The 23,189-nt window shown below is 49.4% G+C and overlaps 1 protein-coding gene and 1 non-coding gene across 4 annotated transcripts in view; one reads left to right on the forward strand and one right to left on the reverse strand.

Moving 5' to 3' along the window:
• Nucleotides 1–14,386: 14,386 nt before the first annotated feature.
• Azin2 (antizyme inhibitor 2) overlaps nt 14,387–23,189 on the reverse strand; it is a 29,789-nt gene continuing 20,986 nt past the window's right edge. For all 3 annotated transcript variants that reach the window (XM_051171703.1, XM_051171702.1, XM_051171701.1), the window contains 2 exons: nt 17,681–17,895; nt 14,387–14,835 (listed from right to left, as the gene is read on the reverse strand). In XM_051171703.1, the coding sequence (XP_051027660.1) occupies nt 14,697–14,835; nt 17,681–17,895 (354 nt within the window). In that variant the 3' untranslated portion in view covers nt 14,387–14,696. The remainder of the gene's footprint in view (nt 14,836–17,680; nt 17,896–23,189) is intronic.
• On the forward strand, nt 23,074–23,178 carry LOC127212131 (U6 spliceosomal RNA). Its single transcript, XR_007833512.1, has one exon. It is a non-coding gene; the product is annotated as a U6 spliceosomal RNA (small nuclear RNA).

Consider the following 23,189-nt stretch of genomic DNA (forward strand, 5'->3'; position numbering starts at 1 on the left):
AAAATAAAACTAAATAATAGGAAAACCAGACAAAGAGAAGAACAGAATTCCCTTTATCCTGCTTTCAGAAAGCACCAACTACTGACAGTCTATGTGCGTTCTTCTAGGCATTTTTAGCTTTACATTAACAAAAATGTCATTTTTTTCCTACTAAAGAATGATCACTTTTTTTTACCCTATTCCTCTTTCTATATATTCTGTAGTAGATTCCTTCTTATGGAGCAGTGAGTCAAGAGACTGGCTCATTTCTTTCCCAAGTATATGTTTTTCATATATGCATTATGGAAAATACAATCAAAGTAAACCAAAGTAAAGCTCACCCATTATTAGTCACTGTTCAAACAGCCAACAGAGCATTTTCCCCTGAGATTTAGTCCATGCCCCCCCCTCCCACGTGTGATTCTGTTTTATGAAGGTCAGGGTGCTGGGAAGATGGCTCAGTTAGTAGCAATGCTGCTCAAACATGAGGGCCTGGGTTCTGGTCCTCAGTATCCATGCAGAGCCCCAGTGGGATGGAGCCACCCATACCTCCAGAGCCAGGAGCGTGGAGACAGGTGGGTCCCTGGAGCTCAAGGTGTAGCCAGCCTAAACAATCAGTGAGACACTGACCAAGGCGGAGCAGTCAGTCAATGAGTAAAGGCACTTACTGTCTACACCAATGACCTGGATTTGATCACTGAAACCCAGGTGTTCAAAGGAAAAAACCCGGTTCTCACAGGTTGTCCTCTGACCTACACACACACACACACACACACACACACACACACACACACACACAATCAATCAATCATTCAATCAAAACATGCTCAACTTCCTGTTTCACAGGCTGGATCCCCGTCACCCCACCTCCCCCAGTAATAAAAGGCTGTGAGCACACCATCCTGTTAAATACCTTTGTATAGCACCTGTTTAATATGGTGTTTGACCTGGCTCTACTTGTCCTGTTCCGTTCTGAGCAGGGAGGTCACTGCAGCGGGAGGCTAAGGCCTGTTGGCCCAGAGTGCAACACTTTCTGCCCACTCCCTCTCAGGAATGAAATGCTCTCTCGAAGACCCTGAGCGCCTGCCTCATCCAGCCCCCTGAGCTGGAGTGTCAGTTTCACCTCCGATGGGCATGGGGTCCTCCTGCAATTTCTCCACTGCTGCCCACCCGTGCAGTAAGTAGATGCCAGCCCTTTCCTTTGCCACTTCCCAGACCCCAGGACCCTCTAGCTTTGCTGCCAACCGGAGGCCCAGCATGCAGAGAGTGTTGACTTTGAGAGAGGCAGGTCTTTAGACTCAAGCTAGGTAAGAGGAGGTGTCATTTGCTTTGGTACCTTGACCAGCTTTCTCTCGGCCTGGTGGCCTTGGGGGAAGGACAGGTTAGCAGGTGTGGGACAGGGGTTGAACTAAGTGTGACTTGAGGCAGGCAGCTCTCCCCTGCTCCGGGGATCTCAGTCTCCCCCACAGTTATACAATGGGACCCACGGGCCATGTGGTACCTAAGGCACATCCCCCACTCTAGAATGTAAGGCCCAATTCAAACCCATGTGTTCTTTTCTTTTAAAAAGTCCCAGCCTGTCTTGTGATTGGTTTAATCCAGTCACGCACCAGGCCTTGAGACATTTTTAAACACGATAATTATTAGCTGTCACCTCATTCAGCCCTCACAATAAGCCTAAAACAGGAGCTGCCATTTTTATCCCCTCCTTACAGAAGAAAACACTAAGTTCAGATTTTGCAGCTCAACAGGAGAGGCCAGATTCTAAGCCAGGGCAGGGCACCTCCAGACACATGTCCCTGAGGAGCAGTCACTGCCTGCTTGGTGACACACGTGGAAGGAACTCCTTCATGGCTGCAGTCGATGGGACTGAGGCCAGAGGGGGAAGATGACCTCTTCCAGAGCACACGGCACGGCCATGGCAGAGCTGGGAGAATCCAAGCTATGTACCCTTCGGCCCACCATCTTCTCTTGCCCTGAACTGTGTTCAAAAAGGGAATCATGGGAAAACGGATGCAGCCTTGGACCAGAGTCAGATGGCCAAGATGATTGGAAGCTAGGAGAGGAGTGGGCTGAGAAAGCCTGTTTGTTTAGCCCCAAAATCACCTCAGGGAAGTGTTGACTTTGGCCAAGTCCCCGGATTGACTGTGGGGCAGGAAAGGGTTGGTCCAGGAAGCTCCTTTCTCCCCATCCCTCCTTAGACAGCCCACAGTGGTCTTCCCCCCCCGCCGCCCTTTCAGTCACTCACACCAGAGATTCCTATCTGTTACCTACTATAGGCTAAGCTCTGAGTGTGCAACCTCCAACAGGGCCCCTGGGTTCTGTCAGAGTGAGTGTGCAGTGACTGGACCCCCTCACCACAGCGTGTATACTCAGAGCTAGGAAAGGCAGGGTCAACTCAGACAAGAGGCACCTCCTGGAAGCTGAGACCTGGAAGTTAAAGAGGAGCTAGGCAAAGTGTTTCTGGACCACAACAGTCTCTTCAGGGACAGGAAGTGGGAAAGGAGATCTCTATCCTAAAGATTGAATGTGAAGATGTTCCTGTTTCCTTTTCTATTGCTGTGATAAGACACTGACAAAAGGCAACTGAGGAAAAGGGTTTACTTGGCTTACACCTCCGGGTCACAATCCGTCTCTAAGGAAAGTCAGGGCAGGAACTGAAGCAGAAACTATGGAGAAAGGCTGCTTACTCCCTCAGTCTCTGGCTAAGGCCTAGCTAGCTTCTTATACAGCCCAGGTCAGCCAGGTATGATGTCACTCGGAGTGGGCGGGGCTGACGGGGGCGGGGCTGATGGGGCGGGGCCCTCCCAGGTCAATCGCTAGTCAAGGCGATCTCTCACAGACAAGGCCACTGGCCAATCTGATCTGGGCAGTTCTTCAGTTGAAGTTTCCTCATGCCAGGTGACTCTAGATTATATATCAAGTTGACAAGAAACCTAACCAGCATAGAGAGCAAAGGGCAGAGCAGTGGAGCTGGAGAGGTGAGCAGGGATGGATTGGGCCATGCCATGAGCCATCCTGGGGAACAACAGGGAGTCACGGCAGGGTTTTAAACAGTGAGTGTAGTTCTGCTATCCAAGGTGCAGCAGAGATGGAGGCTGGGAGACCTGAGAGAAGGTGGCAACACTTGGGAGGCTGAAGCGAGGGGGCAGATGAGAAGTGAAAGAAGTAGGGAGCCAGGGGTTCCTGCTGGCACTGTCTTAAAGTTGGATTTGCTCACCCTTGACCCCCTGTTTCACAGGCATAACAGCTACAGTACGTGACACCTGCTATGGGCACAGCCTCGCCCCACATATCCCTGGCCCCACAGAGCCTTTTTGATACTTGTACACACTGTCTCCCAGAACCACAGTGTCCCTGGGTAAGCGTCTGTGATGACAGAGAGCTCACAACTGTGTCCCACTACTGAATAAGAGTTATGCCTGGTGGTGGTGGCACGCACCTTTAATCCCAGCACTTGAGAGGTAGAAGTAAGTGGATTGCTCTGAATTTGAGTCCAGCCTGGTCTGCAGACTGAGTTCCAGGACAGCCAAGGCTACACAGAAAAACTCTGTCTCAGCCATGGTCAGTGTTCAGAACACGCTTGGGGGAAAGAGCATAGATAACATGAAGGCACAAAAGCTTGCGGATCTGGGTTCAGGTTGCTCTTCCATCCTGCAGCCTCCCTGGCTGGTGAACAGTGCTACTGGGGGTGACTTGCTGGGTTAAGACAGAAATCACAGAGTGCTGCTGTCGTGTCTCCCCATTTCAGTCCACAGCCTCCACCAAGCACCTGCTAGACACCCAAACAACTCACCCAAGCTCCCACGATCTTTTTGCCTCTGTTGCCCTGTACCATACCTTCCCCCCACGACATGGGAGCCTAATGTCATCTGGGACGTGGCTGCAGAGGTACAGCCTGCCTTGGGAGAGCAGTCCACCTGATGTCCCATCCTTTTGTCCAGACAAGGGCAGCCTGCAGCCTGCGGTGGTCATTGTCCCAGCACTGAACTCCCTGGCCACACTGCTGGTCATCAGCTGCATCCTATGGAAGACATGCCGACGGCGAGCCCGGCTCACCTATCCCAGCCCACCATCCCCATGAAGGACCCAGGTAACCCACTCCAGGACCCTGATGAGCATGGCAATTTGTACAGGTGATCCTAGCACTTAGGGGGAGGAGGCGAGGAGGATGGTGAGTTCAGAGACAGCCTGGGATACATGGGAAGAGCCGGTCTGGGAAAAAGGAAAAAGGGGCTACTATAACGAGAAGGAGGGCTTTTTTGTTTTGTTTTTGTTTTTTGAGACAGGGTTCCTTTGCATAGCCTTGGCTGTCCTGGACTCCCTCTGTAGACCAGGCTGGCCTCGAACTCACAGTGATCCGCCTGCCTCTGCCTCCCGAGTGCTGGGATTACAGACGTGTGCCACCACGGCCGGCTCCGGACTTCTCTTTTACTTAGTTACATCATGAAAAATACCCAATAAAAGCCCTGCTGCATCTGCACACACCTGTGACACTTGGATACAACATAAAGAGAAGAAGTTGTCTTCACTTTCTCAAGGCAACAAGTGATGCTGTGCTCCACTGCCCTGAGCCTTGGTCACAACTAGGGTACCTGCCTCTTAGATTTCCCCCCTGCCCTACCCAGGTGGACATTCCTCTACAACCCCTTAGGTCAACAGGAGTTCATTCTATCACCCTTGTCGTCATGGCCATGATGACTGTGAGCCCTATGCTGCTGCCTTGTAGCCTGTTGAGTGTGAGCATGTACACACTATGTGTGTCAGGGGCAGGGGATGGGAGGGAGAGGGAGGCGTGAGTGCAGGCCCACATCCCATGGCATATATGTGCAGGGCAACTTTGTGAAGTTGGTTCTCTGACCTGGACCAGCAGGTTGCTCACCAGTGACAGGTCCTTGAGAAGAACCAGGGGCTCAGAAAATAAAGAAGAAAGGCAAGTTGGGGTTGGGAGGTCTTACACCAGCTGTGTCTTATGCCTAGTGTGTGTATTAAGCAGTATGGCATCTTATATACAGTTGTCAGAGGGGAGGAGTAAGACAGAGTCAGCAGGAAGCTAATCAAGCAATGTGCATGAAGGAAACAGAATATCTTAAGTAAGTGTGTCACAGGAACACACACACACACACACACACACACACACACACACACAGAGACACTGCTGCCTTGGGACTTAGCACCATAGCTTACGACGGGAAGATTGAGTTCTCAGGATATGGTCACAGCTCTCCCAAGGCCCTGGACCCGCGCCATTAGTGGCCTTGCCGCACGTATTCCTGGCTTTAGGCAGGGAGCTATGTCCTTCTCCATCAGAGCCTCAGGAAAACGCTCCCCTAAGGCTCTGGCCCCAGGATATCACTGGCTCTGCCAAGCATGTTCCTGACTTTAGACAAGGATCGCCATTCTTTTCCCACAAGTCAGGAACGCCTTGGACCAGCTTGGCTCCTAACCGTTCCCTCTGTGGGTCGAGCTCAGGTCATCAGGCTGGTGCAGCAAGCAGGAGTGCTGAGCCATCTCCTTGGCCCTAGTTTTCGTACTTTTAATGAAGAATGAACACACACACACACACACACACACACACACACACACACACACACACACACACACACCAGGGCTTTGACCTGCTAGGCAAGCACTGTACCACTAACCTATACCCCCAGCCTTTTTTACTTGAGACTAAATTGTTCAGGCTTGCTTTGAACTCAAGCTATGGATTTTCCAGTTTGTGATCCTTCTGTCTGAACTTCCTAAGCATCTTGGACTGCAGGCCTATGCCACCAAGCCAAGCTGGGGCATGGGGGGCCTTTTATTAGCTAAAATTAAAAGAGAGAAATAAAATGGATGGGCACAGCTTTAGTCAGCATAGCACAGTATGTGTATGAAGCGCATATATAATTTTAAACTTTCTAAAAGCCACACTGAAAAGTTTCATAAGTGAATCTACTTTAGCAATATAGTTTATTTAATTCAATATATACATGAGATTATGTTTCAGTGAGTAATTGATACTTTAAAATTATTAATTTTTTTGCAATCTCCTTTTAAACTATTTCTTTGAAATTGGTGTGAATTTTATGCTTACTCGTCTCAGACTAAACACACTTCAAGGGCTCCACAGCCACAGGAAAAGTAGCTGACATAATGGGTGATGTGGATTTTGGCCCCCAGGATTGGGTGGGACTGGCATAAGTCTTTCTCTCGGAAAGCAAGGGCTATCCCTTAAGGAGATTCAAACCAGGAATTCACATGGTCAAATCTGACTTCTCCTTAAAGACCAGGCTGGAGAAGAGCTGAGTTTGGGAGACAAATCGCAAGGCAGCTGAAGAACTCCAAATGAGGCGATGCTGGCTCAGACTTAAGGTCGGTGGGGAGATAAGGTCGGTGGGGAGAGAGATCCTAGCAGGACTAGGAGGCTGAGGCGGCAGACCATCATGATCACGGCCCTCACATGCTAGCCCTGGCTCCCATCTGTACACCTGTATAACCTCTCCCCTGTCCCACACCAAATACCTTCCTTGTACTGTCTGGAAATGAAAATGGTGCGTCCCTCCCGATGTTCTTGGTAGAGACACACATAAAGTGCTTCACAACAAGAGAAAAGAAACCCTTCCTTCTTTCCTTCCTTCCTTCCCTCCTTGTTCAGTCTTCTCACGACCATGGCCCACACCTGAGAGCTCCATCCTACACATAATCCCCAATCCAGACATACAAGAACCTAGAACAATATGGTGTCCCCTGAAAATCTCTAGGATGGGGCAGAAGGGCTGCAGTCGGAAGTGCTGTCTGTTGTGGGGATGCGGCCAGGGTTGTACCTAACTGGCCTATGGTCCGGCTAAGACAGTTCCACAAATGAAGGAGAGGTGAGGGAGTTGAAGGTTAACGCAAGGAAGTGATTGCAAAAACTACCTGTAGAATTGAAGCTGGAAAGAATCTGCAGGCTTTGAATTAAAAAAAAAAAAAAAGAAAACATCTTATTAAACCTGGCATGGTGGCACATGCCTTTAATCCCAGCACTCGGGAGGCAGAGGCAGGCGGATCACTGTGAGTTCAAGGCCAGCCTGGTCTATAAAGTGAGTCTAGGACAACCAAGGCTACATAGAGAAACCCTGTCTCGAAAACCAAAAGCGAAAACAAAACAACAAAACAAAAAACATTTTATTTGGGGCTCTTTAACGCCTCTACCTCCCTTCCAACCCACTTACCCTAGATAGGAGAGAAAGAAGGTTAGTAGGGACAGTGGAGGCAGACCTTTTTTGGCTCAGTTCCTTAGAGCCGTTCAATTCTCCGTCGTCAAGATTTCGACAGCAAACAGTGCAGCAGAAACAAGCAGCAGTGGGAGCAGCAGCAGGGACCAAAAGCAGCCTCTTCAGAGTTTTCTCTGAAACACTTCTCTTTAGGAGCATCTAGAATTGAAGCGATGCACAGCCAAGCGATGCAAAGCAATGCAAAGTATATGAAGCGACGTCTCTCTGGTTTTGGGGCTCCTGTTTATCTCCTCTCAGTGTCCACACCAGGCTGTTTTCCAACTGACAAAGATCATGCGCCCTCTCATGAGTCTGTTTCCAGCAGACAAACATCACACACACTCACACGAGGCAGTTTCACACCCCACACTTGGGATCAAAACAAAAATATGTTTACATCCATTATTTTAAATATCTTCCCATGCTGTTCATAACTGTTCAAGCTCTCCCATCTCTTTACCTTACTTTTTGTTTGTTTGTTTGTTTGCTTGCTTGTTTTTTGTTTTTGTTTTCATTTTTCGAGACAGGGTTTCTCTGTGTAGCCTTGGCTGTCCTGGACTCACTTTGTAGACCAGGCTGGCCTCGAACTCACAGCGATCCACCTGCCTCTGCCTCTGCTTCCCGAGTGCTGGGATTAAAGGCGTGCGCCACAATGCGCCTGGCTTTCTTTACCCTACTTCTAAAGAATGAGTAGGAAAGCACTTTTCTGCCCACTTACAGTTGGGTGTGGCCATGTGCCCGATTTGGGCCAATTTGATGGTGGTAAGTCCTAGATGGAGCAATTGCGAACAGTACACTCTAAGTAAGCTCTCTTTTTGTTCTAACATAGTGGCCAGCATTATTTGTCTAAAGGATTATCAGTAGAGCTCACAGAAGGCCCATAGTGTTTAAGTATAAATACCCTTTTTAAAATCTTACAGTCTAAACCACTGAAATGTGGGGACTGTTTGTTCCTGCAGCAGCACTTAGGCTGTCTGACTTACAGAACTGGAAGAAAGGACATTAACACGGAAGCGTTAACACGAAACATGGAGTTCATTGCAGTGCCTGGTGTTGGTGGAGTCAGATTACAAGAGGGAGAGAATAATTGGAAAGACAGCACATGCTGCTTAGAGAATTAGATTCACGGCCTAGCACAGGGCCACTGTAGTGGGTGGCAGAGGTGGGGAGAGGGCAGGGTCTCGGAAAGAGGTGTAGAGATGAGGATGGCAGCACTGGAAGCTCATCAGTGGGCAAACCAAAACCCTCAAAGACCGAAACTGTTACACAGCACTGGAGTGGCACCCAGAGACTAAAAGGCTGATTATCTCTACCTAAGATTAAGTGATGAATGTAAGGAGGGTGAGGATTTTGTGTCCACTTTCGTGTCCCCAGTACCTGAAACAGCGCCCGTTACAGAAGACACATGCTGATGAGGCGGGAGCAGCACACCACACACTTAGGTATGCAAACCTCCCAGGGGAAACAGAGTTCCTTCCAGCACAGTGTATTTTTCTGCACTCTTGCTTTCTCTGGCCCACAGTGGCTGTTTTCTCTCTCCCCATCCCCGAGTCTTCACCGTCTTCTTGTTGCAAGAGATCTCAAGGAGCTCCTTTTAAAATTCACCCCCACTGATGTGTATGCAGGAAGCACTTCAGATACCATCCCACACCCTACTAAACACAGACGCCGTTCCCTCCTGCCTTCTCCTGTGTCCCCATCTAATTCCACTGACAAATGTCTTCCATCCCGTCTCTGAATGTACCTAAGGTCCTCTCTTGCTTTTTACCCCCACAGCCATTGCCTAGTTCAATTTTTCATCATCTCTGCTCTGGTCCAAACCTTCCTGCTGTCTCTGTGCATCCAATCTCAGTAGAAGGATCTATTGTGTGCCTTGAAACTAGGCAGAACTTAAGACTCCAGTTTCTACGAGTCAGGAGCCTAGCAATGGTTTAGCCAGGTGCCATTGACTCTGGGTCTCCCACATGGCTGTCGTCAGCTCTTGGTCTATGTTGCCATGGCCCCAAGCCCAGCCTGGTGGCAAGTCCACTTCCATATGATTGTTAGAAGACTTCAAATCTGGCGATTGTTCAGAGTCATCAGTTCCTATGCATACAGGCCTGCCCACAGCCCAGCTCAGAACATGGCTGGTGTCTTCCCCCTGAGCCAAGAGCAGGCACCCTAGATGAAATTTAATCTCAGTCTTGATGCCATCGCTTCTAACGTAGTCTGTTCATTAAGATGGGGTCATTAAGCCCCACCCCTACTCAAGCAGAGAGAATTGAACCAGGATGTTGATACAGCGATGCAGGGTCATTGGTGACAATCTTAGAGACTGCCTGACATGTCCTCCTAGCTCACCACCTAAAGTGTAAAGACGACACCTTCTCTCCCCTCCTCAGAAATTCGGAGGACTCGCTTGAACACCCAGAACATACTCTTTCGTAACATGCCCCAACCTCCAGCCCGTTCTCACCTTCCGTTCTGCACTTGAACTCCCAAGGGCTCCGAATTATCATGTCACCATTCCTGTCACATGGCATCCCCATGAAATGCCACTGCTTCTTGGCAAGTCTGTTCCGGGCTGCGCAGGCAGTTATATTTATCTCTGGTTAGACATCCTTTGGAGAGCTTGCTCTTCTCTAAAACAACCCTCAGCACAGCAAATTACAACTCTCTCCCCTTGAATGTGTCATGGGCTGGCAAACTGAACCTGGTCAGAAGCTCATTTCTTCCCAGAGTTGCATTTTGGAGGCACCCATTCCCACTTCTTACAGAAACCTGGCCCCTGGAGTGGTTTATACAAGACCCTCACCAACTCCAGTCCTGCTGTTAAAATGTCTAGAAAGCAGTCGTTTGCGATAGGGTGCTACTAAGTCGACACACATGCTGCTAATGAAGGCAATTACGCTCCCTGCCAGCTGCCTACACATGCAGGAAGAAACTGAGTGAGGACAGCGATTATGAACTCTCTAGGGTTAGGCAAAGACGCTTCCTGACTCCAGCTGCTGTCTATTCTTAGACAAGTTACTTCATATTTAAGCTTCTGTTTCCTCATTTGTAAATGTAAACAATTTACGTACGTAGTCACTGATAGCTACTATGTACCAGGGACTGTGTGTTAATTAAAAAACATATAAAGATGGTACTATAATCCCATAATACAGACACAGAAATCGTGGCACGGAGTAATCTACGACGCGAGACGCGGCCAATAAATTATAAAACTAAGATTACGACATAGGCAGTGAGGCTGAAAATCTTTGTCGTAAAATTCATTCCACAGGGTTGTGTGGGTAAAATGAAATAATGTGATTAAGGGCAAGGGCAGCGCCAAGGAGTACCCGACAATAGGCATTCTTGTTTTTAAATGCGCAGTATCATATCCTGGAAACGGAGAAATCGTTCAAAGGCTCCGGTGTTCTGCAGGATCTCTGCAGAGACACCCGCACTGCTTTGCGGTTCCGGACTCCACTTAGGTGGAAGCAATGGTAGCTGATGGACCAGAGGGCGCTTCCTGCAGGGTCTGGGTCCCGGGCATCTCTGAGCCGGGGATACCAGGTCGATCCCTCCCCACACCTCTCCGGTCCCGGCTGACAAGCTCCCCGTGGGAGCCCCGCCTCGGCAAAGGCTCGAGTTTCTATTAGTTGAAGTTGGGGGCGGAACCTCCCCTCTTGCTTTCCACCTAGGCATTCGCAGGTTTTTCGAATTGGTAAAATCGATTCCTCCTCCCATAAGGCAGAGGGCGCAAGAGCACATGGCTCGAAGCCGAAGAGCTTCTTGGGTACGGAAGTGACGTCAGGAAAACGGATCTCTCCGGGGTTTGAGAGCAATGTTAAGGAGTGTCCCCTGAAGCTGGACTCTCCTTCGCACATTTGGTTCCGGGAGGTGACCTAAGTGTGCTTTCCAATTCTGACAATCTCGTTTATGTTTTTAGATGAAAAATATCAGTGTCCTAGAGAGAGGGACCTCTCATATTCACTCAGTGCTTCTCCCGCGGCCCCTCGGAGCAGGAAAACCCCGAGAAGCGGGCGGTGCTCCGCCTAAGGAGGTCCGGGCCAAGTGTCTCAATAGTATCCAGATTCAGTCGAAGGAGTGGTTTGCCCGAGTTAGAAAATAAAACGCGAGACGCCCTGTTAAATTTGAATTGCAGATAAAGGAGTAATGTCTTTGCCTAGAAATAACCCCAGATTTGTCACGGATACACACACACGAACACGAGAATTTGTCTGCATTCAAACTTACACTGTGTCTTACCTGGCAATCCTACCCCTAAATCCTCCTAGGAAGCCGTACTAAGGCTTTCCGTGTGCCCACGTGTCTCTCGTAGAAGCTAGCGATGAGTGTTTCTGAGCTCCGTTCAGCCCAGGTGTAACCGTAAGATAATTTGTAGGGCTCCCAGCTCATCCCAATGGTGACTGCACAATCTGTTTGGAAGCTGAGCTCAAATGTCCCCTCCTTAGGCTTCAAAAACACCCTTTACCTTAAAGGCCAATGTATTCCAAAGACCCTAAAGAACTGAAGTGTGAACCTGAGGAGGCTGGAGAGCTGGACGGAGGAAGAGTAATAATATATCTTTCAGCAGGACCTCAGTGGGAATCAACGGAAGGATTTTCAGCTGAATTGGGAAATCACCCAAAGGGAAATGGGACTCGTGTTTCAGAGCATTACTCTGATCGCCAGGATATCGTACCTGGTGGTTTTACACAGGGGACTTACAACTCAGTAAAGGGATGAGAGAATCCCTGTGCTATGGCCTATCCCCCTCCCCCCCCCCCCCCCCGTCCACCCACCCCTACCCCCGTCTCTTTCCTGCAGAAGTGAGCCAGCTTGGACAGATAGGTTTCCTGGGATTCAGGTAGGGAAGAGGGCCCTCAGGACAACGTTTCTCCCTCAGACCTCAGGAAGCTCTGTGGCTGGGCCTGCTTCTCCTAGGTTGGAGGAAGAGAGATAGGAAGGGAAAGCTACCGCCAGTTTTCCTCCCTCTGGTCTTTGAAAACACCATCCTTCCAAGGTCTTGTCATACTTGTGTTTGAACAAGTATGTAGGACTTTGTACACAGCCGTTCCCTAGTGCACTGTGCACTACTAAAGGACGCATAAGGATTTGTCTCTATGCCAGCCTCTACCACAGGCCACAGACACATTAAGTGTTGGATTTCTGAGGGAATCACCTTCAATGTAAATGGCCAGGCCTTGGGCTGGGGGCTTAATAGCCATTTACTTGCCCTGAGAAATTTTCTAAGAGACAGATATTTAGTGGTCAGTGTTTTGCAAGCAAATTAACAGATTCAGACACTTGCAATATACTTTTGGGCACTTGTTCTGATCTGGGTGACGGGAGCACAGTGAACAAAGACGTCCCTGCTGTCAGGGAGCTTGCATGCTAGACAGCCTGAGACATGACGCAGAGACAAGCACGCTGCCAAGTGTACTGACTGATGATCGCTGCTCTGAGGAAAAGGAAAAACAGTTAAGTGGAAGGCCAGGCTGGGAAGTGCTGCTTTTCAAAGGCTGATCTTAGATGTCTGCACTCAAAGAAAACATCCGAGTACAAGAACCTGAATGAAGTGAGTGAGCTGCACAGATGGTTCTAGGGAGAGAGGTCAGCCATGGAGTGTTAGCATGTGTGCCATCTCATTGGCCCGAGTTCACCCTTTAAGATGTAAAAGTGAACACTCCTCAGTGTGTTCCTAGCACTGAGCCCTCACCCTTCATCCCCCCCCCCAAGACCCCCAAACTCCTGGCACTATTAATCTTTCCATTTTTGTGCCTTACCCATCTGGGCCATCTCAGGATGGCAGTGTTTGCCTTTGTGGAGTGCTTCTTGGGATAAGCGTGGCCATTTGGCATCAGAGTTCCAGTCGGTCTGGGGCTTGCACATGGAAGCTCACAACCACTGTTTCAAGGGATCTGACACCCCCTTTAGGCCTCTGTGGGCACTGCATCCATGTGCTGCACGTACATGCATTCAGGCAAAACATAGGAACTATAGTCTTTTTTTTTTTTTTTTAAAGAAACGGGTTTGCATTAATATTCTCAAACAAGTCCTACATAACAAAGTCTGTCCTCGGAAAGGAAGTGGGACATAAACACACAAAAGATGCTGTTCTGGCTCCATATCAAGCTGGAAGTTACTTCAAAAGCCACCAAGGCACACCAGTGGGGCAGCGAGTCAGGCCTGACAGCTCAGCCAGACATGGCTCCACAGGACCTTCCACCTTTGGGACCAAGTGCAAGTTCCAGAAAGATCCACTCCCACCCCACTCAGCTCCTCTCAAAAAATAAAGCACGAGTGGGTCCAAATGTCCCACGCAGATATCTCAGCGTGGGAGTCACTTAAAGCATGGCTCCAGGCAGCTGACAGGAGCAAGGGAGTAGCTCCCTGTCATTCTCCTGAGCCGTCATCCTGAGCTTTCAACCTGTTGTCAGCATACGAAGGCGAGGTGCAGCCTTGAAGTGGAAGACATTCTTGATTGTGGTGAACATACGGCTCCCTGACTCATTAGATGACCACAAAGCCATGTGCAAGCCCCAGACCGACTGAAACCCTGACGCCAAGTGGCCATGCTTATCCCAAGAAGCACTCCACAAAGGCAAACACTGTCATCCTGAGATGGCCCAGATGGGTAAGGCACAAAAATGGAAAGACTAATAGTGCCGGGAGTTCGGGGGGCGGGGGCGGGGAGGATGAAGGGTGAGAGCTCAGTGCTAGGAACACACTGAGGAGCGTTCACTTTTACACCTTAAAGGGTGAACTCGGGCCAGTGAGATGGCTCGGCAGGTAAAGAAGCTCTCTGCCAAGATGACAACCTGAAGTCACTCCTCAAGACCCACACCATGGAAGAGTAACAACTAAAAATTGTCCTTACACACACACACACACACACACACACACACACACACACACACACACACACACAAATACACACATGCCAATTCCTTTTCTCTCTCTTTCTGAAGTTTCTCTGGCCCAGGCTTTAGCCTTCATGGTGGGTCACACAGAGGCCACAGCCAGTCATGACTCTAGGAAAGGTCACAGCTCTGATTGCCACCTCAGTTCACCCTACCTCATGATGCGCTCTCTCTCTCCTCCCCCTGCCCCCCCGCTCTCTCTCTCTGCCTTGCCTGCCTAGACTGCTATGTGAAAGATTACACTGACGTATTTTTAAAAAACTAAATATTTATTTGCTTCATATTTACAAAGGTGGGGAGGAGATTAACAGTGACCCCAAACACACCCCACACACCTGGATGGCCAGGCCAGTCACGCTGCAGAGGCAGACACGGCTGGAAGGGACAGGATTTATGTTGCACACTTGAACTACAGCGAGTGTAAGACTGGTCCTATTTACAGGGCAGAAACACTAAGGTGGAGCATGGGAGTGGCAGAGCGAGCACCAGAGTCCTGGCCAGAGGGTACCAGCTTGCCGCCTTGCCCACCTCTCCCGAGGCATCTCCTTGGCCCCGCTGGGATTCTCCGGGGAAATAGGCCTGCTCACATGATGCTTGCTGGGGTGAAGACAGGGCCCATACACAAGGTGTCCGTGATCTCCCAGCCGCAGGACAGGGGTTTGCACACGTCCTCAGCATCCTGGTCTTCTTCTGCAGGCAGCAGCTGCCCTCGAAGTGCTTCCCTGAGAGCAAGAGACAAGTGCTAATGGCAGCTGGCATGGGGACAGAGGTCCGGAGCTTCCATGGCCCCTGCTTCTATAGGTCCTGGCCTCGTTACACACAGGACTCTCACCTGAACCCTAAGCCCAGACAAGAGTAAGGACAGGGGGGCCTGTGGCCCTTGTCCCCACTGCTTCTCACCCGTGGTCCCCAGCCCTAACAAAGGAAGGGTGCTCACATTTACTGAGTTTTTCTGTGCATCAGACATTGTGCCCACTACTTGCCCCGCCCCCAGCACCACCACCTAAGTTCTCAGTAAAAGCACTGCAGGAAACCAAGCAGTTCCCCAAAGAGGAAACTGAGACTTAGAAAGGAGCAGCCACTCAAGACTCCTCCCCAGCAGGTGGGGAGACTAGGACTGTGCCCAGCTCTCATCTCCGCACCCCAGGCTTAAGACTTAGCCCATTGCCTGCCCCACCCCGATGCCACAAACTGGCTCTAATCCTCTCTCCCCCATGTGGGTGAGCAGTCCCGCCATCTGATTAGCTGCTCCAGCCACAGCCAGGAGCCTTGCCGCACACCCCGTCCAGCCCTGCCAAGCCCAGCTCCCAAGCAACCCACACATTCATGTGTCTCTTGCTGGGGTCCGCCAGCTCCCCTGACCTGCTGCCGCCCCTCTAGACAGACACAGTACAGACGGCAAACTCTCCTCCTGCACCTCCATCACCTTCCTGTCACACTCAAGAGTCCACTAGATTGGCTCCTGAGCACCCCCGGTGTTCACTGTGGCAGCCCCAGATGCCATCACATCAGCTCCCACACCCCAGTGCCGTGCTGTCCCGTCCACATTACCCAGCATCACTGACTAGCACCTCCCCAGCATCCAGGTTTGGAGCCCTACAGACACAGCAGGGCCCTACTACCCAAGCAGCTCTCCTCCACACCAAGGCTTCAAGGCCTGCACCCCCAGCATCCCTTTCCCAACCATAGGGCTGAGGATGTGGCTGTGTCTCTTGCTGCTGCCACGCTGTCAACAGGCTAGCACCCTACGGGGGTCGACACTGGGAGACACTTGGCGGGGAAGCAGTACAAGAAGCATGCCAGCTTGCCTTTTGTCTCTGGACCCTACCCTCTCTCTCCCATCCAGCTCTTCCCCAACTCATTTCCCACACTGCCCACACATTCCAGTCCCCCATCGGTAGGAAGACCTCCTTGGACGCTTCATAGGCAGCAAAGCAAAGGCAGACGGGAGGCTCGGCACCTTCATCTCCTTGTCTGTAAATGCAGGTTGGCCCAGTTTCTTATTCAAACCCTTCGGTTACCCCAGGGCCTTCAAGACCAAGTCCAGACCAGGCCCCCAAGGGTCTCAGCTCAGTCTTCCCTACATGCTGCTGGTTGAAGACAGACCGCTATTGACAATTCTGTGATAGAACAGGGCCCTACTCACTTTTCAGCCACCCTCTTGGCTACCTTGGGCACCTGGGCTTCCAAGGCCTAGCGGAGTCCTGAGAAACTTCCATGAACACTCCTCAGAGCCTTCCCTTCCCAGGGCCCTCCCTACTCTGCTAGAGTCTTTGATACAGATCTGTACCTTGGCTCACTGGACAGCATTAGACACTCCTGTACCCTCAGGGCCTCAAAGCAAAACACGGTAGCCGTATTTTTGACCTGGGAGACTTCCTGACATGTCCACTTCTCTGTATCAGTTGTTGCAGGTGATGAATGCAGGTGACTCTCCTCAGCCTCATCCACCTGTAGTTGCCGGTGACAGTCAGGGACTCACAGTGAAGCCTGCACGTTGTTTTAGGGTTTTTTTCCCCCTTCTTGGCTTTGTCAAAAATACACTCCAAGCCAGGCACAGTGGCACACGCCTTTAGTCCCAGCACTCAGGGAGGCAGAGGCAGGCGGATCTCTTTGAGTTCGAGGCCAGCCTGGTCTACAAAGCTAGTCCAGGACAGTCAAGGCTACACAGAGAAACCCTGTCTCGAAAAACCAAACAACAACAAAAACACTCCAATGATAAAATGACTGCATGAGCCTACCCTGAATCCCACACGGGGTAGAAAGAACAAGTGTGCCGAATGCAAGAATGAAATGTGTCTTTCCTGGTACCCTGTTAGACCCGGCATTTGCTGATGCTCCTGGGGGCTCGCAGGATAAAGGCTCCACTCAGTTCTGAGAGGCCTGCATGCAAGCCCCTTCCAGCCGCTCTGCCTTCTGAGCCCAGTCATAGCCTGACAGCAGCTGTGTAGCCTCTCTGGAAATGACCATCACAGAGATTTGTGAGGTGAAAGGAAAGAATGTGACGTGCCACACGGAAGGTCTGACAGGAGGATTCCACGGGCATTGGCAAGCTACACCTCACACACCTCTCATCTTGTAGGAGACAGGCAGGATTACTGTTACTTCCTATTCCTAGATAGGAAATCTGAGCTCATTGGCCCTACAGGGCTTTCCCAGGTCACAGAGCTGCCACCAAGCTCCCACTGCCACCTGCACCTGCTCACACCTTCCTCCCTGCACCTACGGCTACAACAGTCTTTAGAAAATGCTGACAGGACCAGACCAGACCATGCTTCAAATGTGTCTTTACTTTCTGCATCCTTCATTCCATCTCCAAAGCCTCCCCAGGACTGAGCCTGCTTCCCCATACAGCCACAGGCAACCTCCATTGAGGAATACAACCCATGCCTTCCCATAGGACTGTGTCCCCTCCCCGGCTCAGCTTCACCTGTGACCACGGCCAGGTGCCCAGCACAGACAGGCCTTACCCAGGTAACCAGGAGCTCCTGAGCTTCTGGGCTCTGCCTCCCTACTGCTCTGCCCAACTCGGCTCCCTCACCCCACTTCACAGCAGGGCCCCCTTACCAGGCTAGCCGGGACATGGCATAAGTGATTCTGTAGGCCTGGGTCCCCCCGAGGAGGGACTTTGTGTCCATGGTGTAGGCACCCATGTTGTCAAAGACCAGCCAATCCCCTACATGTAGTTGCGGCAGCCAGAGGCCCTCAGCCACACAGTCGCAGCCATCAATTGCCGGGCCCCACAGGCTGCTGCTGTACAGCGGTTGATCCGCAGATGGTTTCTGTAGGAGAGAGGGGGGATGCCTCAGCCCCATGGACATACCACACCCCCCCAGCACTTCCTCCTTCAAACACCTGCCATGACTCCCACAGCCAACGTGGGTGGTATTTAAAGGTCTTCTCTGCATCTGCGCCTTCATGCTTTATTTAATCCAGGTCCCAACACCAGTGGGGTGACTTTGGGCTAGAACACAAACTTCTCTGTGCCTCAGGTTGTTTATTTATAAAATAGGGATAAATACTGCCTTCTGTGCAGGGCTGAGAAAGCAGCTGGCAGAGGGCAGGAGTCCGAGGAGCTCACACTAGTGCTACTGTTGCTCTGTCATGGCTGCGCTTCTAGCTGCACTGCCGCTTTCAGAGCTCCGCTGCCTCCACACCTCCACAGCCCTTCCCACGAGCTCACTCCCAGCCTCCCTTCCAGCCCTGAAACGTCCTCTTCCAGGATGCCTGGCCAGGAGACAGAAGCCAGAGACCCACAGGAGAGCAACGTTCGCCCTGACTCAAGTCCCAGTCCAACAGACTGTCATAGAGTCTCGGGCCTGGCAGAACGATGACAGTGGGTCAAACACACTGACCCCCACTTCTGGGAACCGAGGTTCTGAAGGCTAAGGATTTGCTCCAAGGCAAGCTTTTTTTGTTGTGTCCTGGAACTTGCTCTGTAGATCAGGCTGGCCTTGAACTCACAGAGATCCACCTGCCTCTGCCTCCCGAGTGCTGGGATTAAATGTGTGTGACACCTCTACCCAGCTAGCTTCCTATTCTTATTTATAAGCTTCTGTAACAAGAGAAGTTAGCCTTGGTTACTCTGAACTCTTTCCGTCGCCCCAATCTCTAGAAAACGTTGAGTTGATAGTCTAAGTCTCTTTAAACGTGTCCACAGGACCTTTGGGAAATCAGCCTTTAAAGGCTCCTCTACAACAGAGAGAAAAGACATCATTTGGATTATAAAATTATATTCTCTTGCTTGTTAATGGCACAAGCTTAAAAACAGTTGTGTGTGTGGCGCTGGGGTCAAAGGCACGACTTCATGCCTGTTACTATATAGAGCCACATGCCCAGGCCTTTTGCTTTATTTTTATTTTGAAATAGACACTTGTGGTTGCTCTCTGTCTCTCACTATATTTGTTTGTTTATTCGCTCATTCATTTTTGTGTGACTAGGCACGGGATGTAGGGCCCGGCACATGCTACACAAGTGCTCTACCACTGAGCTCTATACACAGCTTGCTTTGTTCTGTATGTCTGAGACAGGCTCTCCCTCAGTTAACCAAGCTGGCCTTGAACTCACTCTGTTGCCCACGTGGCTTTGCATTTGACATTTCATCAAGACTGCCTCAAAAATAGGAATAAATAAGGTGTTAGGGGAGGGGTAAGGACATGGCACACGAGGGCCTGGGTTCAGATCTTCACTGCACATGCAGAAAGCCGGGCATGGCGGTACATGCCTGTCATCCTGTAGGCAATGAACTTCTGGCCCAGTGAAAGGCTTTATCTTAAAAAAAAAAAGGTGTGGCGGGGGAGACATGGAAAGGTGTGGTACATGGCCTTGAGGGGACCCCAACCAACTCTGTAACTCTTTTTTTCCCCTGTAACCTTTTAAAGTAAATAATTCCTCTATATACCATATAAAATATTCGAAATGTTTTTACTGGAAAACAAGATGAGTAGACAGGGCAGCAGTCAAAAGCAGAGTGGAACGCCAGAACAAAAAGCCTATTTGTGGACATACAGGCAGAGGTCTGAGAAGAAATTTCAGCTATATAGCTTATAGCCAAAGAACCACCTTCAGCAACCATGTGATTTACCTCTGGGAGGGAAAGAGGAGCAAAGTGCACAAAGCCCACCTGTCTTCATTATAACACAGAAAATGCAGGTCTACAACTCAAACTCAATGCCCAGTACATGCCAAACTGGCATTCAGCTGCCTATTGCACATTCTATTCTTGATTTAAAAAAAAAAAAAAAAAAACTACAGACAAAACAAAGCCCCTGCATGGGGAGAGTCTATGGACCTACCCCTAACTATATGGGCTAACCCTAACTATACAGGCTAACCCTAACTATACAGGCTAACCCTAACTATACAGGCTAACCCTAACTATACAGGCTAACCCTAACTATACAAGCTAACCCTAACTATATGAGCTAATCCTAACTATCTGACTACCCCTAACTATATGGGCTAACCCTAACTATTCAGGCTAACCCTAACTATACGGGCTAACCATAACTATAAGGGCTAACCCTAATTATATGGGCTAATCCTAACTATACAACTAACCCTAACTATACGGACTAACCCTAACTATACGAGCCAATCCTAATTATATGGGCTAACCCTAACCATATGGCTAAACCTAACTATATGACCCTCATTCAGAACCAGAAGTGACTTCAGGGATCAAAGATCAACTTCCTCATTTTTCCAAAGACAGAAACCAGAGCAGCAGGCTTCAAAGCCACTCAATAACCTGCCTAGGATTTCTCTGCTGCTATGTGACAACACCAGGTCTTGAACCTGTATTTTCTGACTCCAAGTCTAAGGCTTCCTACCATCGTTACTGTTTTATACATCATGAGAAATGCTGACAACAGCTAATAGAGTGGGGGAGGATGTATATAGAAATGAAGAAATAAAACGCTGCATTACAGACATGCCTATCCACCTAGAAAAAACATGAAATGGGGCTGGCAAGATCGCCAACAAGTAAAGGTCTGTGTTGCCAAGCCTGACAGGCTGTGTTCAATCTCCAGGACCCACATGGAGAAGGTGAGAACCAACTCCCAAAAGTTGTCCTCTGACCCCGACACACACGGGGGGCTGGGGGGCAGAGTGAGAGAGGGGGAAGGGAGAGAGAATGAGAATAAATAAATGTAAAAAATCTCAAAGGAGTTGGGAAGATGACTAGAAGAAATCAGTACATCTTGTACTGGTCTCTGCTCAAAGACAAAAGAAGTTTCCACTCACAAAGTAACGGAAGCATTAGGTTATAAAATTATTGGACGTAAGGGCTGGAGAAATGGCTCAGAGGTTAAGAGCACTGACTGTTCTTCCAAAGGTCCTGAGTTCAAGTCCCAGCAACCATATGGTGGCCCATAACAATCTATAATGAGATCTGGTGCCCTCTTCTGGAATGCTACCTTAAATGCAGGCAGATACTGTATAAATAATAAACACATAACTCTTTTTTAAAATTATTGATATATTTGGGCTGCACTAACACCTAATCAAGGAAAGTAATAAGACCCAAAGGGAGAAATAAAATACATGAGCTATACCCTCTCCTACCTAGGAAAATTCCTCCCTCACTTAAAAGAGGCTAAATGAATTATTCATAGAAATTGCCCAGACCCTTTTCTTAGCACTAGAAAGTATATAAAATAATTATGAGCTTATCAAAGAATATCAACAAAATAATGACATTGTGGTTAGTTAATTCATATAAAGCTACCCTTATACCATGTACAAAACACAAAGAATACAAAAAATAAAAATAAAAATCTGTGTGCTCGCGTGCCAGCTAAAGAAACAGTTTCAGGCCGAGCGGGTGGCTCACACTGTGACCTCAGGACTCTAGAGGCTGAAGCCAGAGAGTCAGATGCTGGCAGCCCGGCTGCACAGTGAGACTCTGCCAAAGAACAAAAAACAAATTCAAAAGAAAAACTCTAAGCTGGCTGTGATCCCAGCACTCGAGGAGGCAGAAGCAGGTGGATCTCTGTGAGTTCGAGGCCAGCCTGTCCTACAAAGCTAGTCCAGGACAGCCAAGGCTACACAGAGAAACCCTGTCTCCAAAAACAAAAAAGAGGAGGAGGAGGACAGGGAGGAGGAGGAGGAAGAGGAGGAAGGTTGTAAACTTTGCAGTCTCTTCAAAGCTCTCTGTGTGGCCCATCACAAGCACATCCCCTTCCTTTTCATCCTGGGGTGACTACCACTGTGTTCAGCAATCTCTAGCTTTGAAAACACAGCTTCTACAAATGTACCCGATGTTAAGTGGTATGTTTCACGCTGCGTGCTTTTGACAGGTACATAACTGTAATCACGGGGTACGGAATCTCCACAGCTTGGCCACAGTTCACACATGTGGAACATCCCCCCGCTACCCCGCTGACAAACATCCAGGCTGCTTCTGTGTTTTATACTGGGCAGCTGCTGCTGAGAATGTTCTGAGAAAGCCCCCTGCAGCACACACATCAAAGATGATAATGTCACCGTGTTTTCCCAACAGGTGCACACACCCACGCTCACCTGGCTGTGTCTGCGACACCCAGCTATGGCACTTCCTCACCCTCCCTCCACACTACTGTCATCAGGATAAAAGTGACATCTCACTTTTGATCCATTTGCACTCCCTTGGCTGCAATGAGCAGATTTCCTTTTCAGTTGGACTCTCCTCTTCTATGAACCACCAGACAGATTTTTAAAAAAATAAATTCTTCATTTAACACAGGCAAACACCAGTCCTCACACAGGCACAGTGATGCCCACTCACAATCCCAGCACCCAAGAGGCAAAAGCAGGAGGACTGCCACAAGTTCAAAGCCAGCCTCATCTACATAGTGCATTTCAGGCCAGCTGGTGCAACATATGATGGCCGGCTGCCAAATCCATACATTCTACATACATACATGCATACATACATACATACATACATACATACATACATGCATACCTACATAGACAAATAAAGCTTTAAAGTATTTCCTTATGTACTTGAAATAGTCTGTTTCAAGTTTCTTTGTCCCAGGTGAGCGCCCTATCTGTGACATCACTAATGGTCACATTTCGGGTCACTGCAAAGAGAAGCCATCCTTCAGTTCCTAGGTGCTTTCCTCATGTACTTCCCCTCAGGACCAAAAGTGGCAGTGTTTACCTCCCTTAGCAATTACCTGCCGTGTGTGTGTGTGTGTGTGTGTGTGTGTGTGTGTGTGTGTGTGTGTGTGTGTGTTAACAATGTCCAGTGAGCCAGGTGTGTGGGGATCACTCCGAACAGAGAGGCTATGAATAACAAAAGCCCCACAGGGCTCAAGTGGCTGGTTCCTCTGACAGCAGGCCAGATAATCCAAGATGGATTAGCAAACCTTGAGTAAGCATTCCGCCCCTGTAGGTCTGAGACTCTCAACACTTCAGCCTTCTAAGGCTGGTTTTCTCATTAGAAAATGAGATTGATAACAGGTACCTTAGTGCTCGCTTCCAGCAGGACATACACCAAAATTGGAATAATACAGAGATTAGCATGGCCCCTGCGCAAGGATGGAATGCAAATTCATGAAGTGTTTCATAATTTTGGAATAGAGGG

This window comes from Acomys russatus, chromosome 29, assembly GCF_903995435.1.
Source record: "Acomys russatus chromosome 29, mAcoRus1.1, whole genome shotgun sequence".
NCBI lineage: Eukaryota > Metazoa > Chordata > Mammalia > Rodentia > Muridae > Acomys > Acomys russatus.